This window comes from Sorghum bicolor, chromosome 1, assembly GCF_000003195.3.
Source record: "Sorghum bicolor cultivar BTx623 chromosome 1, Sorghum_bicolor_NCBIv3, whole genome shotgun sequence".
Taxonomy (NCBI): Eukaryota; Viridiplantae; Streptophyta; class Magnoliopsida; order Poales; family Poaceae; genus Sorghum; species Sorghum bicolor.
This window is the reverse complement of record NC_012870.2, coordinates 78,601,752-78,620,214: the sequence shown is the minus strand read 5'-3', so window position 1 is coordinate 78,620,214 and position 18,463 is coordinate 78,601,752. Positions and strand designations below refer to the sequence as shown.

Genomic DNA, 18,463 nt, shown 5'->3' with positions numbered 1-18,463 from the left:
GGTGAACCTCTTGGGATCTTGGATTCGATTCCTTTCCTCTTCTGGTGGCGCGTACGAATTTCGCAATCCAACTCAGGTGGCGGATAGAGATAAAACATGTGTGGGCGTGGTTGCCACCGAGCTAGTGGTCACCGCTAATCGGGCCTTTTATCGCCGGTGACGGCGTTGCTCTGCTCCAGATGAGATGCCGCAAGGTGCTCTGCTCACGTCCATGTCGGCTCCGTCCCCGACCCTCATCCCGCTGACCTCCATCGCCGAGCTGCGGCAACACCACTCGCAGCTCATCCGTCTCGGCGTCGCCTCCCACCCGGCCCACGCGCGCCGCCTCCTCTCCTTCCTTGCCCGCGACCCCGACTCCCACTTCCCGTACGCGAGCCGCCTACTGGCGCACCACCCTGCCCCGCACCCGGCGCTCTTCAACCCGCTCTTCTCCGCGCTCCCGACGCGCCACGCCGCGCGGCTGCTGGCCCTCATGCTCTCCCTGCCCCTGCACCCGGACCACTTCACCTTCCCGCGCATCCTCCCGGGCGCCCAGCCGCTCCACCTGGTCGCCCAGCTCCACGCGCTGCTCCTCAAGCTCGGCTTCCACGCCCACACGCAGTCGCTCAACGCGCTGCTCGCCGCCTACCTCGCCAACGCCAGACCCGACCTCGCCTCCCGCGTCTTCCGCGGCGGCGGCGGCGACGCTCTCGACGTCGTGTCGTGGACCACCATGGTCGGCGGGCTCGTCAAGCTGGGGCGGGTCGACGACGCGCGGGAGCTGTTCGACGGGATGCCGGAGCGGAATCTCGTGTCGTGGAACGCGATGATGTCCGGGTACGTCAAGACCGGGAGGTTCCTGGACGCGCTGGAGGTGTTCGACGAGATGCGGGCGCGCGGGGTCGACGGGAACGCCTTCGTCGCGGCTACCGCGGTGGTGGCGTGCACGGGCGCCGGCGCGTTGGCGCGCGGGAGGGAGGTGCACCGGTGGGTAGAGCGGAGCGGGATCGAGATGGACGACAAACTGGCCACCGCGGTGGTGGACATGTACTGCAAGTGCGGCTGCGTCGAGGAGGCGTGGCGTGTGTTCGAGGCGCTCCCGGCCAGGGGGCTCACGTCATGGAACTGCATGATCGGCGGGTTCGCGGTGCACGGGCGGGGCGAGGACGCTCTGAACCTGTTCGGACTGATGGAGAGGGAGGGCGTGGCGCCGGACGACGTCACGCTGGTGAACGTGCTCACTGCCTGCGCGCACGCCGGGATGGTCAGCGAGGGTCGCCACTACTTCAACTACATTTCTCAGAGATATGGCATTGTGCCCAAGATGGAGCATTACGGCTGCATGGTCGACTTGTACGGAAGAGCAGGGCAGCTGGAGGAAGCCAAGAAGGTTATCCAAGACATGCCGATGGAGCCAGACGTCGGCGTCCTGGGTGCGCTCTTCGGCGCGTCCAAGATACACGGCGACGTCGATCTGGGCGAGGCCATTGGGTGGCGCGTCATTGAGCTGGATCCTCAGAACAGCGGCCGCTATGTGCTTCTGGCGAACCTCCTGGCCACGGCCGGCCGGTGGGAGGACGTGGCCAGGGTCCGGCGGCTCATGGACGAGCGGAATGTGAGCAAGGAAGCCGGGCGGTCAGTGATCGAGGTCCAAGGTGAGGTCTGCGAGTTCCAGTGCGGTGGCCTCTGCCACCCCCAGGCGGAGGAGGTGTACGCCATGGCCAGGGACATGATGAGGAAGATCAGGGCAGAGGGATATGTGCCCGATACCCGGGACGTGCTGCACGCCATTGCAGAGGAGGAGAAGGAGACGCCATTGCTTTACCACAGTGAGAAGCTGGCCATCGCCTTTGGGCTCCTGCACACGAGGTCCGGCGACACGATACGGATCACCAAGAATTTGAGGGTCTGTAGAGATTGCCATGAAGCAACGAAGTTCGTGTCTCGCGTCTTTGATCGCGAGATTGTGGTCAGGGACAGGAACCGGTTTCACCATTTCAAGGATGGGCTGTGCTCGTGTAAAGATTATTGGTAAAATCCATTGATCATTATACGTTATACTCAAATCCATTAGTTCCTTTAAAATACTTGGAAATAAAAATTTTAGTACGTGACCATGGCGAATGGTAACAAGGTTTATACGAAACTAACAAAAGGAATCATGCATAATCAGATAGCGAAAAAGACTCTATCAACCGATTTGTCATAGATAACCAAGCCCAACCATGCACTAGGCAATGGGAGATCGGGGTGAGCGTGGAGCTGAAACCCTGGTTGCAGTTGCAGGGTACTCAGCTGCTAGTTGCACTGAAATAGTTCCTAGACACTTAACTCCATAATAATCCGCGTGATATTATAGACTACAGATATCAACACTGGTATAAACCTTAAACACAGAAAGGAAGTTTTTATCATTTGTCCCCAATCCATTGGGTCACATGACATAGGAGCTCCTTTTTCAAGCAGTCCATGAGGGCAATGGCATCATCATCAAGATGAGTCATGTTGAACTTGGCAATGTCAGGCTTGAAGGTGACCTTGGTCCAATTTTCCCCTTTCAAGGAAAATGTAACCTGGGGTTCAGATTTCTTCCCCATATTTTCAGAGAAAACCTGCAATAATATCGGGTTCAAACATCATGCTCCATATCTGAACAATAAGGTGGATCTTAAGAGGTACATAACAATTAAATCATACTATCATCACTTGGTTGATTCCAGATAACATAAGTTTTCTGATGGGAAAAATCTATACACAGCACCATTAACTTTGGGCAGAAGCTACTTTGGCAGATTCAATTACAACACCCAAAACTATAACATAAGTTTGACACCTAAACTGTAGCAGCTATGCCATTGCTCTCCACAACCAAAGCCGTTCATCGAGCCAGATTTGGGGCACTTAAGCGGCAGGGAGGGGTTGATTTGCCAATGAATCAGGGATGTTGGCATCAGCAATGGCCCTCATGCAGTGCACGTGCTCAGGGCTCACTACCCCCTGATGTTCTGAGTGTCTGACTTCATGTCTTGGTCTCAGCTAGGTCCCCGTTAGTGCACAAAAAAGACTCATTTCGGGCGAGGTCAGCTTGCCTAGAGCCTGGTCTTGTCTTCAAACTGGTGGAATGCTGGCCATTGGGCTACCTGGCAGTCGGCAGATGAGAATTCTCCATTTCAAAGGTAGCCCGGCCTTAGAATACATGTGCTGGTTGCAGTGCAGCCGTGGGTAAACAAATATTTTCTAATACATATGCTTGACCAGTGATATATCCATCCTATCCTATACTCCTCAGAAACACCAAATCAAAGGAAATGTAGCTTTCTACGTGCAATCAAGTGTTTCATCTTCCCTTCTGTAACCGTTTTTTTCTGGTTTTAATATATCTTCAGTAGGGGTGCAAACCCCCTCCTGTTTCTTCAAAAAAATCAAGTGTTCCATGCATCCACCTTGATGAGTTATCAATTTTTTAAACAGAAGGACTGAAATACAACAACCAGTTCCATCCTCCAACTTCCTCCATTGCTGCTGTGACGCTCAAGCACTCCTCAGTGTCAACGAGCAGCAGGGTTCCCCTATCCCGCTCGCATTCCTACTCTCCTGTGACGCGATGCTGCCTGTTGCAGCCACCCTAACATGTTGAGCCTGGACACCCCGACCCTACATACCCCTGCATATTGTGAGGCACTGAGGCCGGTATCCACACTTCCACCAATCGTCTTACGCCCTTACCACCGCGTCCGTCTTCTCAGGCCATTTTCAATGGAGGTTTTATAGAAATTTTATGTACACACTATATTGATGAAGAGAGAGATGATAAAAATTTCATAGGAGTAGAGATAGTTTTATATGGATGAAACTCTTCTGCACCATTTCCAATTGTTTTGAAAACTGAGCCATAAAACCGCCATTGAGGATGACCTAAGACAGCAGATCTCCATTGAAACTGCAACCCACAAAACCCCAAAGGTCAGGTGAGTCAGGAGCCAGAGACGAATTAAGGTCCCTGCAGCATACTTATGCGTTCGTCCGGATGTGGTTTGCTTTCTACAAAAGCGCAAAACATACGAAGAGACTGCCGAATCACATCTCACCTGCTTGTACTTCCTCTCTCGGCGTCTGTCAGCGACCTCGACGACGAACTCCGTCGAGAATATATTGGCAAGCTTGACGCCGTAACTGCTCCTCCCGCCAGAGACCTCTTCCACGTTGGGGTCGCAGACTCGCAGTTGGTGAGGTGGCCAAAGACCATCTCCGGCATGTCGTAGACGCCCTCCTCCTGGCTGTGGACCTCAATCGGGATCCCGTCCCCGTCTCCGTTGTAGAAGACGGAGATGCGGCACTGAGCGGCGTCGATTTCAACGATGAGGTACTTCATGGTGGGGTCGTGCTGCTTGTTGTCGGCGGCGTAGACGAGGACCTCATCGAAGATCTTGTAGAGACCTGGTACGTAAGTGACCTCGCGGTGCTTCATCCTGGCGCCCTCGTAGACCCAGAGCTTCTGCGTACGCTTCTCAACCGAGCCGATGTAGACGTCCGGTTGCATGAGGATCTCCTCCCGCGGAGTCTTGCCGCCTCCGCTCAACAGTGGGCTGACCATGTCGCCTCCACTCGAGGTTGAGCTGTCGCCGGAGCGTCTCGATTGAGGCTCGGTTTTCATGGCGGCGCGGCACAACCGCCACGGCGGGCGCTAGAGTTTGGTTGCTATATGGACGCCCGCCAAGTAGGAGTGGGCATGGTTTCTCGGTTATGGATGAAATTCGGTTGCTAGAAAATGGAAACCGATCTGTTTCGAAAAAAAAAAATTATTTTACAAACTAATCTTTACATTGAATAATGCTGCTAGTTTACATTGAATAATGCTGCTAGTTTAGAGCAACTCCAATAGATATGTTATTTATGTTATCTAGACTATTTTTTATATTTTAAAGCAAAAAGTAAAGTCTAACAGATGTGCTATCTGATCTAAAATAGCAAGTTTGCTATTTCTAAATTTTCGCTTGTCATTTATAACATGTCGTCCTCACTATCTATCCTATACATTGTAGTTTAAAATATAATTGGAAATCCTACTTCTCAATATGAGAGTTCATGGGGAGCTCATGGGGATGAAACGAATTCAGTGTTGGTGAAGGGTTTTGACGAATCTGAAAAATCCAATTTCTCAATCTGCGTAGTTTATGGGATGAACCGAGCTTCTTGGGAAGTGAATGGCAATTGGGGATTTTACAGCATGACGTATGGGCTGTTAGGCCAAATAGGCAGAACAGACAGCCAATATTTGAGCCAACAAACAAAATCAGCATTGTTTCAGCAGTACTTTTCAGTGAATGAACAGTGTCTTCCTCTCGCAACAAATCAGCATAGGCATCAGCATCAGTTCGAAATAATATTTCTGGCTCATTACAAGAGAACTGATCGAAATTATGTTTCATCATACTAATAACACACTCAAAGACAACCTAATGCAGACTGGGGTAGAAACAACTGTGCGAACAAATACTCAAGCTATTTTCGCTGTAGAGAAGTCCATCTCCGGGTGCTGCCACAGAAGAGAAGGAAATGAATCAAATGCATGAAATAGGATGAGAAGCTAAACCTACATACATATATCACGACTGAAAGATGAAGCTGGCTTTTGGCACAACTTACCTGAGACCTGAACTTCTTAAGAATTTCTTGCTTTTGCATTTCATCACTTGTGGGAAGGCCCATATGCTTCTGGCGCTGGTCAAACTACAAACCAGATTAAAGGATTTTAGCTATTTCCAAGGAGCAGCAACAAATATGTGCATCAGATTCTGCGTGTCTTACCATCATCTTCTCCACAGTTTGTCTAGTTTCAGGATCCAAATCAGAGAGTTTGCTGTTCTCGGGTTCCACCTTTTGGGTATCAACTTCAGGGTCACCCTTTATCACAGATTTCCACCACTCCATTTGGTTGTGCTTTGTAAGAAATATGGACAGAGTGTTTCCATCCTCTATAAAATGTTATCATTAGGAAACCATACTTCTGCCAGTAAGGGGCTTAAGATTAAGATGGAAGAAAAACAGGCTCCGATGCAGACATCCCAGCTCAGCAGCTGCAGCCATATAAAGTAGTGCAGTGAAACAGGCTGAAAGCCAAGGACTTACCTATGCTCCAGAAGCAATCATCAACCTTAACTGCCTTATATAGCTCGCCCTGATAATAAAGAAAGTAACAATAGGAAGTTACAGCCCATAATGTATTGTTGTAACAACACATTTGGTTCACCAGAAACATTGTCATCCCATAAGATGAGATGAAACTTTTTATTGTTGTAGCTACTTACATCAACGATAGGTGGCTGTCCCTTCAGGCCAACCTTCAGATGGTTCTTCTTTATATCAAAGACCACAAATCTTGATTTTGTTCCTTGAGGAACAGGAATGGTGATGTTAACCTCTGGCAACTGTTGAGTCCACGAGTACTCCTCCAAATTAAGACCATTGCCAGCATTTGGTTCTGATTATTAGGAAAATTAGATATTCTATTCGGAGATCCTGTAAAATGTAAAAGTACAAATCGCATCTGAAGAAATTGTCTTATAGATGAAACAATGAAAGAAAACAATTATTAGGCAATCATGTTAGCAATTTATTTCAACTTATATAGTTTCACTTATAACGTGGTACAAACCCAAGTCTCAACTGAATGCCACAACAGAGGAATAACTTTTGCGGACTGCAATCGACATTGGATCATGGATACTGTAAGATCAGCTAGAAGCTAATAAGGGCAAATGAAGTTCTTTTTGTTCCTAAGAAGGCTGTTATAGGTTCAAGCATTTTGTTGCCTGCAGATACCAGTAATGGAATGCAGTTTGAAGATATCAAATGGTGTAAGGATACCTAAATCAATCCGCATTCGTTGATCAGAGCATCAGCCCCAATATATCTAGCTAACCAAAAACTATTCTTATCCTAACTCCACAAACCTAATCCTCCGATTCAGAATATACGAGATGAGGCTTATGGAAGTTGGAAGTTGGAACCACATTTAGCACCAAAATCCCTAAAACGCAGTAGCAATAACAGATTCAAAACAGGGCAGAAAGGGAATAGAGCACTCACGTCTCACGTTGCCTTCCTCCTTAGCCACCTCCATGCTGTTCTTCTCCACCGAGCTCTCCAGTTTCTTCTCCGTCGTCTCCGCCGCCTCCTTGGCAGCCCTTTGCGCCTCTGCCGCCGCCCCTCTCCAGCGCCGCCACGAGGGCCTCCTCCACGCCGTGTCACAACTCACTCACAACTCCTGAGCCTGGACGGCAGGACGCGTGTAACTCAAGAAGGAGAAGACGTATAGTAAAATTTCCGTTTCCATAAGACAAGAGGCCCAAGCCCAGCCGCCAGTTCATCGTGATGATAAGGGCCCATTTGGTATTGTTTTCCTTTTCAAAAAATAGAGCCCGAAGTAAAACAAGGAGCGAACAAAATTATAGGACACCCCAAAGTAAACGCAACGATAGTTTCGACACTCTCTCCCTAGAAACGATTCTCTGTTAAAACAGAATCACATGCTCTATTCCATATAAAAAAAGGATCACTTGCTGAATTCATTTGGCCACCAATTCAAATTCTCTCTAAAATGAACGAAAATCTATGCAACGTCTTTTTGGGTGATTCTACCTCCTAGTGTTAAAATGAAAACGTTTTAAGGTGGTTGAGGATGAAGTATTTTTGGTTTTTTTTACCACTAGCAAATATGTTTGTAAGTTGCAACGAAATCTAATACGTATAGAAATTAGACTCCATACCATCATTACGTGAGTCGTTATAACGTGTATAAGCACGAGCCATGCGTCTTAGTCATATATGAATTTGGAGGATGCGACCCAATACATATTAGAATTGAGTATTGTATATCTGTCATCGCAAGACATGATTTTTTTCTAACTCGTATGAGTATGTGTCATAATTTAGATCAAATAAAAAAAAGTAAGACTCTCCACTATCCAGATAGTTAAGGGAAGATGGACGAAAATCAATAGGGTAAAATTTTAGCTCTTTAATATTAGACATAGATTTGGTCTATATTTAAGTAAATTCCATCCAGAATTAGAAAGGTTTGGCCCATCCAATAGACACTTGAACACACCAGGATAAGAAAATGAAAAATGAAAAGGAGTCATCATTTGACATGGTTTCTAGTTTCAGTTTCTTGGCAGAAACTAGATAAGTTGCCAGAGGATCCATACCCGCGTATTTTGATATAGAAACACGCTGAAACGCCTACGGAGTACATTGCAACTTGTTTCAACCAGCTAGCCAAAAGATTTAATAGCATCCATACCCAACTATTTTGTTGAAATAGAAACAAGCTGAAACGGCTACACATTGCAGCTTGGTTTCAACCAAGTAGCCAAAAGATTTAAATAAAAGAAACAAAACCCCTACTTTCTTAGGAGAAACCAATGGAACATTTTAGTCCCTCCGTTCCAAAAACTTGTCAGAACTCAAATTTATTTCCCAAAAAATTGTCGTTGGAGAGCCCTTGGAAAAGGCAATGAAGTGCACATATATCATCTGAACCGCGCATTCCCTCTATTTGCCTAATCCAAACTCCTTAATTTTAGTTATATGCATAGGTTAACTGAGTCAATTACCCACATCACAACGAGAAGTCAAATTGGTACCATGATCATTTGAGTTCATAATAATCTATCTGAAACTCTATAGAATATATAGTAAATTTTTGGACGGAGTGAATATCTTTTTTAAGAAACTGGGTCCCCACTAAACAGTCCATTTCATATTTGAATAGTCTATAGTGATTTCCAAGTGAACTGTATTACAAAAAAAAAGTCAAAATGCCGCCGGCAAGAATTTAAGAAACTGCATTGCAAAGAAAAATTCCCATGGAATGTACGTAGTTTCTGAGTTTCCATTCACACCATATCTAAACATGTTTCTGAAAGAATATGTACATTTTACAACATCAACGCTCGAATCCTTAGAATGAATTCGACTGGAGCTAAAGATTGCTAACCCAATTACTACAAACCGGTGGCGCCTAACGAGGATGGAATTCGAGTGGAGCTAAGATTGCCGGCCTCCTCTTCCTCCACGGCGGCGCGGCAGTGGCACTCGTCAGAACGGTCAGGAACCGACAGCCGTGTCGCCGCCGGAACCGGACGACGAGGAGGCCTCCTCGTCCATAGCAGCCTCGCACTTGCGGCAGCGCTTGGGCTGGGGCGGCCGCTTATCGGCGGCGTCGCCGACGACGAGGACGCGGCGGCACGAGGGGCAGGAGGAGTGGGCGGCGAGCCAGGTGTCGATGCACGCGACGTGGAAGGCGTGGCCGCACTGCGGCAGCACGCGGACCTCCTCCCTGGGCGCGAACTCCGACAGGCAGATGGCGCACTCCGTCAGGACCTTCGCCTCCGCCACGGCGTCCTCGTAGGCGAGGCTCGGCAGCGCCCTGAGCGCCTTCTTCTTGAGCCCCCTCCTGGCGGCGGCCTGGGCGGCGGAGGGCGCCCCGGCGCGGGAGCGCGCGCACCGCGCGACGGCGGCGAGACCCACGACGCAGATGAGCGCGCAGAGGAGTGCCGCGAGGATGACGACCACGTCGGAGTCGACGGCCAGCGGGCTCGGCGCCTCGGCCGCGGGGAGCGTCGGGTACTGCGCGGAGTTGGTCTGCAGGAGCCGCCGCGCTGGCGACGCCATTGTTGGACGGATCAGGGCGGACGGGGGCAGGCTGGAGTGGCAGCGCCGCAGTGGTGGACTGGTGGTTAAATGGATGGGAGAGGAGGAGAGGAGGCTAGTCTCTGGTGATCTGGCCGGCCGGCTTCTCGGCTCGGAGATGGGCCGTTGGCAGTTGGGACCTGTTCGAGTGCTCGTGTCCTCGTGACATGGCGCCAAGGCAAGGCAAAGCGAGCAGGCGTCACGCGTCCGGCGTCCCCCACCGCGGAACCTGCCCTTGCCGCGCCACGCCACGGCAACGAGGGCCAAGGCCGTGGCCCATGACCGCGCCCACGCCACGCCTGGGGCCGAGGACCCCGCGCGACAGCGAGCGCGCGTCTCGGGAAGTCCGCCGTGTCGCTCGTGCCGGTGCGTGGGGGAGAAAGTTCACGCTCTCTTTAATATAGAAATAGGAAAAAACAAGATTGAAATGCCCATGCAATTAGAATTCTATAGAAAAGTTATATCCTAAGATAAGTAAGATAAAAAAGCAAAACAAAACAAGAGGTCAGACCTCATGCTTATTTTCCAACAAATTTTCAAAGAAATATGTAAGTTTCAATCCTTTGTTCCAAAGACTCTTATAGGAAAAAAGATCTTATAGAAATTCAATCTCCTAAAATATTTTGTTTATTTTTTTCTCCATTTCGAAGAAGGTCTTGGTAGGAACGGTGTCTTAACTTCTAAAGTTCATTTGTTTTTCTCTTTTCAAAGAGGACCTAGATCCAAAAAGGTTTTAGATTTAACACTGTAGTATTTTTGTTTTTATTTGACAAATATTATCCAATCATAATGTAACTAGACTTAAAAGATTCATCTCACGATTTTACAGGCAAATTGTGCAATTAATTTTTATTTTAATCTATATTTATTGTTTCATGCATATGCTGCAAGATTCGATGTGATGAAGAATCTTGAAAAGTTTTTGTTTTTTGGTTGAACTAAACATGACTTTAGTGTCGGAAGGTACACGGTGCGCACGAATAGAGTCATGTGAGGGAAGTCCGCGAGTGCAACTTGCTATAATAATAACGAGTTGAAAACAATATAATCTATGATTTAGGAGATGGTTGCTCTAACAGATTGAAAAAAAACATATATCATCTTTACCTCTTATACGTGAGACCCACAAATCAGCGGATCAATTGTTTCCTTCATTTTATTTCAACTAGTTTTCCTCCATCTCAAGATCTTGCAAACTCTTCCATCCTGGTCTCTCTCTCTCTTTCCTGGTGGCCAAAAATCTCTCTTCGGTTCGATTTTTTGATGGTAGCGCCCCTTCACCCCACCTGTAGTGATTGGTGATACTCTTGCATATCTTTAGATAACATAACATTGCAGTGGATCGAGTGGTAGGAAGAAAAAAATCTAGAAAAGGAATTTGATAGTTCAAAAAAATAGTAAGTTGATGGAAAGAAAAATTATTAGACTTTTTTCACTTATTCTCTTGTACCATAGTCTATGTATAAAAATGATTTCTTTTCTCAATCTAATAAATGTTACTAGGTCGTTAGCGCTGTAAAAAAAAACAGAGACGGTCCTTAAAGGAGCAAGGGCATCCACTTCGGATACGCTGGACGTGTCTATATGTATGTATCTAATCACGTAACTATTGCTTACACAAACACACCTGTCTTGAACTCACGATGACACCATAAACCCATGATTTGCTTTATAAAAACCGTATTTACTGTTTTTTATTTTATTATTATTATCATATTTTTTTTTATATCTAGCGCTCGACGAGGAGGTGGTGGCCTAAAGGCTCGATGGATAAACGGACGTGGGGTTTGCAAATTGCAATCATGCTGCGCTCCTTTGTTCGCCTCGCGTGCGGCGTCTGCCCTGTCCGTAGGTCTCGCACTTGGCGTCTTTCCCGTGCCCGTGAGCGGTAGTGGTGGCCCGGCAGTTGTTGTGCCCATCAATCAATCAACGGAACACGATGCCTCCCATCATCGCATCGTCGTCGTACGCAGTACTAGAATCGGAACAGGCGTGGCAGGAAGCATGTATAAACTCGTTGCATTGGGAGGAGAAGACCGGAAGTCCGGATTCGGGAAGGGGAAGAAATGGCCTCGGAAAACACTGCTGGGTTTGGATCCGAGGCAAAGGCAGTCGTTGGCTTGCACGTTTCTAGGAGAACTCAAAGGCAGTCGTTGGCTTGCACGTCACATCTCCGCCGCCGGACAGTGTGAGAGAGTGAGAGCAGGCCCCAGAGAGGATGAGCCAAGTCGATAGGGTGGGTCTTCATCAGGGTTAGGCGGCTAACATTGTCGTGTAATCATGTGGGCCGTGGGCGTACGTAAAGAAGTTGGGAGCATCCCGTAACCTGCACTGCTTTTTTCTCGGCTAACAGTGATCGTCTTCTGGACTTGATCACTGATGGACAGGCACTACACTTGGCTAATCAATCTTTTGCGAACTTTCCTGATAGCTTTTTCATGGGACGAATGATTATGCTACGCAAGGTACAGATGCTGGTGCAGCGGTAAATCCATAGGATCATGTCCCGTGGGAGATAGGATTGACAAAAACGCATGAATTGGACATGAACGCATATGCAAATCAAACCAAAGAAATAAAAAAAAACATATGAACTCTGCAGGAATTATGCGTTTTTATGAACTGTAGGAAAAAAAAACACAGAAATCAAACTCAAGAGAAGTTCTTTTTCCCTGAAAGTGATTCATGCGAACCAAAGATACAAAGGACGCCACGATTCCTATATAAACCAAAAGACAGTACAGTAACTCAATCATAGATTTTTTTTTTTCGACTAATCCAAGTGGAGGATTCAAATTAAAACCTAGTACCATGCACTTGGTAAAGCAAAGGGCAGGTCTAAAAAAAAGTGAAAGAAAGCAAATATTATTCTCTTCACCAAATCAAGATCCCACACCACAGGGTTTCGTTGTATGTCACGAAAAGAGAACCAACAAACCGCCTATCGTTGCTCTTTACATGTGGTCCCAAAGAATCGTGAGTGCAACCAGTGTGATCCTGCCAAAAGGCCAGCCCTGTCCAGTCTCAAACATGTGAAGCGAGCACCTCTTTAGCATCAAACCTTGCTGGGCTTCACAGACAAGTATTACTCACTATCTTAGCAGATAGTTACATGTGCAAATGCGCCACTAAACAGGGTATCCAAAGCAATTCCCAGCTAAAACTTTTCCAACAAAGGATTCACACATTCAGTTCAAATGATGACGTTCTCTGTGATATTTTTATCAAATGCAAAATTGAGTCAGCTCAGAAGGATTACAGTGATTATCATGTTACATGGTCATTGCAACTTCCAGTCCTCAACTGGGAAACTAGATGGTTACCGACACAATCTCTCTGTAGTAGATTTCAATATTGGGGTAAACCATAAACCCAGCAAAGACAGTCTAATCGCTAAAGATGTATCACGCCACAGCACCACTCATTTGCTCAAATCTCACTAATGTACTCTAAAAGAGATTCAACCTCCTGCCTCAGTGCGGCAACTTTCTGCTGCTGCAAAGCAATCCTGTTCTCTACATCTTGCCCACGCAACTTCTTCTCAAAGCTGTCGACAACAGTGGAATGCCTTGTCATGAGCTTCTCCTGCATCTCTCTCTCCTTTGCAATCAAGTCCTCTACCTGCATCACCCCAAAGCACAGTAACCAAAATGGAAGATTTGCAATTAGTAAATGCAGAAAAGGAAGTTGGCCAGTCTCAATGGACAGTGTCACTGCACGGTTTCACATACCAACACGTCATCAAGATTGAAATGAAACCATCTATGAAATAACCCTAGCAATGAAGCATTTTACTTTGTTGTTTCCAAGGCTAAGCAAAGCATTTAATTGCTGAAAAATGATCGGATCACATGCAAGATGGTGAAACAATCTGGCCCTCAGTGGGGATTTTATCCCGTTTCACCGCGTGGAAAACAACGCCCATGGAGTTTCACCATGGTGAAACTACTTCCTTCTCTCTCCTCTTCGTTTCATGCAAAAAATGCAGTTTTGCTGACATGACGCTCTAATAAATGTGCATGACATCCTGGTGAAACCCCCACTAAGACCGACCTTAGAACAAGTTTCTCAACTTGCTTTCTCGTATGCCTGGCATGAGATAGTTATTGGATAATAATAATAATAACTAACCTTTGGCCATATCTGATAAGACTGGGGAGATGACTGTAGAGTCATCAACAGCGGCTTCAGATCTTTTGATAGCTCCTTAAACTGTGCGTCAGCAGCTTTACGAGCTGCCTTGCAAGACTGAATGTCTCCTGTCCTAGACAAATCACGCAACGAGGCCTCCAGTTTATCATGAACTGCTAAGCATTGCTCAAAGATACCCTGGATTTTCTGAACAGTGGCTTGCACCTATACCATAAAGAGTAAAATAGCCAGCAAAATATTAGCACTGCAGAAAATAACAGGCAGTTGCCACAATATCAAAACTAGAAGCTTGCACTGCAGCAATTCAAGATTTGTTTTCCAAAACTCAGGCCAAACATGACTTCCTTAGCAAGGCATGTACTCTAAAATTAATTCATATTTACAATGAGTTGCAATGGTTAACTTAAGTCCTCACTTATGCAAATTCTCTTGTTAGTTTTTAACCAAAACTCTGCATCATGAGCTCCAATGCAGCACTCAAAAGACGTTAGTGTAAGCAGAATAGACAGAATTATTATTTGAGGACATCCAAGGTTTTCCTAGTTAGAATATCCTTCCATAAGTAATTTTAGTCCCAATTGACATATAAAAGCAACAAAGGAAAAATGATTCGCCAGTTCATGTTATATATTACATCCGCAGATCTACTCCTGCCAATAAATATCTACTTAAAACCCTTGGTAATTAGGTGCAGAAACTCATCATCAGTATATTATTCAGTATTATATGCCCAGGGCCCCACAGTTAATGCGGCACATCATATAAGAAAAATATAATGGGAAATATTTGCAGCCTTGTAAAACAGTTTTCAGCAAGCCTATTGACTCATGATGTGTGTATTCAAGTAATCGCGTACCTCATCCCATTGCAGCTTGGCCAAGTAGGAAGGAGAGCTCTTGGATATTGACATATCAGTACGCATGTAAACAATACAGGCCACAAACAGGAGGAAGAAACCAGTAATCAGCATCAACGGCTCTGTGAGCAAGGATATGTTGCTGAATTTGTAGTAAACCTGCATATTGCAAATGATTCATCAAATAAGTTTGCTCAAGTTTATATGTATCTATAAACAAACAATTTAACTCACTAGAAGTAGCTCAAGTAAGCATTCATACTGCAACTTTAGTGCTGTTATTTGTGTTGGGAACCAATACTTCATCAACTGATTATTTGGTCTGACCAACAGTTGAAGCACAAATTACCCTTTTTCATGGAACCGTTAATCCAAACAAATACCCGAAAATGAATCTGGTGACAAACCTGGAAATATAAATTATGCTCTGGAATAACATCAGGTTTCTCCAAGACAACAACTGGCCTTCCAACAATGTCAAGGTGTGAATACTTAACCTGCACCAAAAATCACTGCTTTTAGAAACAATAAATAGGATAACTATTTAGCTCACTACACCATACAGTGAGAAATAACCTCTTGCCGCTGCTGTGTTGGAAAGGGAGCTGAAACTTCGATATCCTTTGATCCTTCAGGTAGAACAACCTGTTCAACAAAGATACTTATACAAGGGGCAAAGACAACTAATGCAAAGGCATGGAATATGAAAAATTAATAGTACATAATACCCTGTCATTATTCTTGCTATCCACATTCCTATGATCACAACAGAAATAAAGATGGCAGTTTATAATGAATACCAAACACACAATGGCCACATAATCTGCAAATTATGCCATGTAGGCTTAAACTAATGAAATATAATTTATTTGTTTGATGCACATTCACATGTACCTTTACAACAAGCTTTTCAATGAGAACTTCCTCCAATGGAGAACCAAATGTGATATTGAGAAATCTCTTTCCATCAGAATAGAAAACAAAGTCTTCAAGTGGTAAACCATAACCAACAGTGAAGGTTGTTTGCCACCCACCAAACAATGGAAACCTTGGTTCAATTTCCAGTTGGGTCTGAAATAAGAAAGCTTGATCTTTGAAACTATTTTGAAACCGGTGTTGAAAGCTTGATGAGTGAGATAGCTAACAAGATTACCTTCATAGAATCACTCCACACATGTGATGTTGAAATATTACCAATCTCATCTCTGTAATAAATAGAGTGTGCCCTTGGAGGCAGTTTTGCAATAAGATGCCTAAAAGATGAAACACCCCTTACGTAAGGTCTAGATTGATAATCGATCCTGCAAAGGAGGCAGATAATTAGTTACTTCTGAACATAACTTATCTCTCCAGTTACAAGTTTAGCTACTTAAAAATTGCAATCGAAACTCAGAAAGGAGAATAACCTGGAAAATTCACCCTTGAGTCTGGCACCACCATGGGCAATGTTGTAGTGTTCTGTAATCTGTACATTCCCCCAGTGGGATATTTCAATCTCCCTTATAACTTCCTTTGCGACTGCAAAAGGATTGTTGTTCTCAAAATGAACAATCACAGGTAAGTAGGAAAACGGGGGAAGATCATGAAATGGTCCATATTTCAGTTCTGAATCCACAAGTTTTGCATTTGGATGCCTTGTGTATGATTCAACCCTCCCGCCAGGCAATCTGATAGCAAGTGTCTGTGCCTTAACAGGGTAAGGTGACAAGTAATGAGCACTATCCTGATAGACAACAAGTTGTGCTTCAGCTTGAGTGATTTCTTCTGGGAATGGTTGAAGAGAGTGTGTGAACACAGTCAAGACATCCAAGTACAGAGTCTTTCCCTTCTCCAAAGGTTTGGGCAACAATGCTGAAAAGAACGTCAGGTCCGGTGGAGCTCCAGAAGGTTGAACAACTTCAATTGGCAGAATAGTACTTTGACCCTTCACTTTTCCTTCACTGCCGAATGCTCTAATAGCTGCCAAGTTCTTGGCTTGGATATTGGGAAAAGACAGTAAAACTTGAGAGACAGGGTCCGGTCCAACATTTTCAACCTAAACAAAGGGGGAACCATGCAACTTTTAGAGCAACAAAGCAAGGCTATGTTCCACCTAGAGTCCTAGACATGAGAACTTTCAAGAGAGATGTTATTCTATAACAAAAACAGAAAAGTTCCAAAGAATGTTAAGGATTTCAGGGCTGACACATTCACTGAAAAGCATAAACATGACTAAAATATGGAAATATAGATGCCTATACATAAAACAGAACTCAACAAGCATCACTAGAAACTGGTTTAGAAAGCATATGGCTGTTTCGTAGGGCAGATAATTGGGTATATTGAAATTCTGACAGTAGTAATTTAGGCAGTGGTGAATAGAACAGCAGTCAGAAATTGCAACTGGATTTCAGGACTGATAGTGCAATGCTGGTATAGTGAAACAGGCCAACCCGCTTCATTATTATGTAATATGTTAGACGCAAAAAAACTGAGTTCAACAAGTATCATCCACTAAATTGGTTCAAACAAAGCTGAAAATTTTCACGGGACAGATAATTAGGCATATTTAAATTTTGGGGGCAGCAAATTGACACTGCTGACCTTTAGCGATGAATTTAGTATAGATAATTCACATATGAAAATGAAACTGCTAGCTTCATGGACACATGGCAGCGTTCTAATCAAGCTGAGAGGCAACAGTGACATTTCAGACTACTAAGAGATGCGAAGTTGGACAGGCATGAACGATTCATAAAAACACGAGAGAGACAGAACCAAGCAGCAAACCTTAAGGGAAGCGAGGATGCGGACGATATGCGAGGTCAGATCAACCTGCGAGGAGAGAGGGGGAAAACGGACACGTTAGATCCGAGAGCGCTGAGGCGGGAGAGAGGTGGGAGCTGGGCGCCGAGATCTGGGCAGCGAGGACTGTACTGACCCTCCGATCTGCCTTGGAGATGACGAGATCGGCGCGCGCGGTGGAGGCGAGGACGCCGGCGAGGACGACGAGGAGAAGCGCAGCGGCGCGGCGGAGGGGCGGCGGCGGAGTCGCCATCTTCCCGCGGCAGATCGCGTCGGGGAGCTGGCTTCGCGGTCGCGGCGAGATGTGAAGAGGAGTTGGCTTTAAACCCTCGGGTGTCTTCGGGCGTGTGCGCCTGCCTGCGGTGAGGAGACGCTGCGGCCGGACGGGTCAGTCGTTTCGGGGGTTTTGGTGCGAACTCGACCCAGTTCCTGCAGTCTTGAGTCGTTTACAAAGTTTGGCTATTGTTATGGAAATAAATTTTATCTTTTTGCATAATTACCAGCTATCTATGAATTATATGAGACTATAAAATGAAACTTTATATTGAGATAAGAATTCTATCCAAACTAAAGATGGCAACGGGTATCCGAAACCCTATGAGTTTTTACTCTATTAGGGCATGGATTTGGGTCAATTTCTCTACCCACGGGTTTGTTAATGGGTAAAAAGCTAGACCCAGTGGGTTTATGGGCATGGATCTGGGAATGTAGTATCCAAACCCGTAAACCTATGGGTTTTGTAAACCCAGTCCATGATAACAAAAGTAGTTTATATCTACCCACCTAATTTATATATCACACACACTTTATATAAATAAATTTTAGATAATAAGGTATGGAAACAATTTTGAGTTAGTATTAGAAAAGGTAGAGAAAATGTAGTGTTGTCTACCTTGGTTTTAACAAGGAAAACGATCCAACACGTGTTTGTTTTTAGTTATTACTCACAACATGATGTTTTTAGTCGTATATCGCCAACCAGAGGAGAGAGTGGTG

At 45.5% G+C, this 18,463-nt stretch overlaps 5 protein-coding genes across 6 annotated transcripts; 1 reads left to right on the top strand and 4 right to left on the bottom strand.

Moving 5' to 3' along the window:
* Nucleotides 150–2,058, top strand: LOC8085697 (pentatricopeptide repeat-containing protein At3g62890). The gene has a single exon (XM_021463421.1). The coding sequence runs from the start codon at nt 185–187 to the stop codon at nt 2,012–2,014; it is 1,830 nt and encodes a 609-aa protein (XP_021319096.1). The 5' UTR covers nt 150–184; the 3' UTR covers nt 2,015–2,058.
* LOC8085696 (DNA topoisomerase 2) lies at nt 2,167–4,691 on the bottom strand. Of its 2 annotated transcripts, none has more exons than XM_002465893.2 (2): nt 4,068–4,683; nt 2,167–2,591 (listed from the first exon to the last, which is right to left on the bottom strand). In XM_002465893.2, the coding sequence occupies exons 1-2, from the start codon at nt 4,631–4,633 to the stop codon at nt 2,537–2,539; spliced, it is 621 nt and encodes a 206-aa protein (XP_002465938.2). In that variant the 5' UTR covers nt 4,634–4,683; the 3' UTR covers nt 2,167–2,536. The 2 variants fall into 2 exon arrangements, with proteins under 2 accessions (XP_002465938.2, XP_021319141.1); XM_021463466.1 differs by lacking the exon at nt 2,167–2,591 and adding an exon at nt 3,824–3,919 and having other exon boundaries at nt 4,068–4,691.
* Nucleotides 5,270–7,791, bottom strand: LOC8085695 (protein BOBBER 1). The gene is made up of 7 exons (XM_002465892.2): nt 7,749–7,791; nt 7,069–7,236; nt 6,288–6,460; nt 6,109–6,157; nt 5,788–5,954; nt 5,626–5,709; nt 5,270–5,515 (listed from the first exon to the last, which is right to left on the bottom strand). Exons 1-7 carry the CDS (start codon nt 7,789–7,791, stop codon nt 5,477–5,479), a joined length of 723 nt encoding a protein of 240 aa, XP_002465937.2. The 3' UTR covers nt 5,270–5,476.
* LOC8085694 (RING-H2 finger protein ATL8) lies at nt 8,814–10,023 on the bottom strand. The gene has a single exon (XM_002465891.2). It carries the CDS (start codon nt 9,655–9,657, stop codon nt 9,091–9,093), a length of 567 nt encoding a protein of 188 aa, XP_002465936.1. The 5' UTR covers nt 9,658–10,023; the 3' UTR covers nt 8,814–9,090.
* LOC8061440 (dolichyl-diphosphooligosaccharide--protein glycosyltransferase subunit 1A) lies at nt 12,863–17,861 on the bottom strand. Its single transcript, XM_002465890.2, has 10 exons — nt 17,604–17,861; nt 17,453–17,497; nt 16,090–16,718; nt 15,837–15,984; nt 15,578–15,754; nt 15,260–15,328; nt 15,091–15,180; nt 14,684–14,842; nt 13,807–14,031; nt 12,863–13,296 (listed from the first exon to the last, which is right to left on the bottom strand). Exons 1-10 carry the CDS (start codon nt 17,718–17,720, stop codon nt 13,105–13,107), a joined length of 1,851 nt encoding a protein of 616 aa, XP_002465935.1. The 5' UTR covers nt 17,721–17,861; the 3' UTR covers nt 12,863–13,104.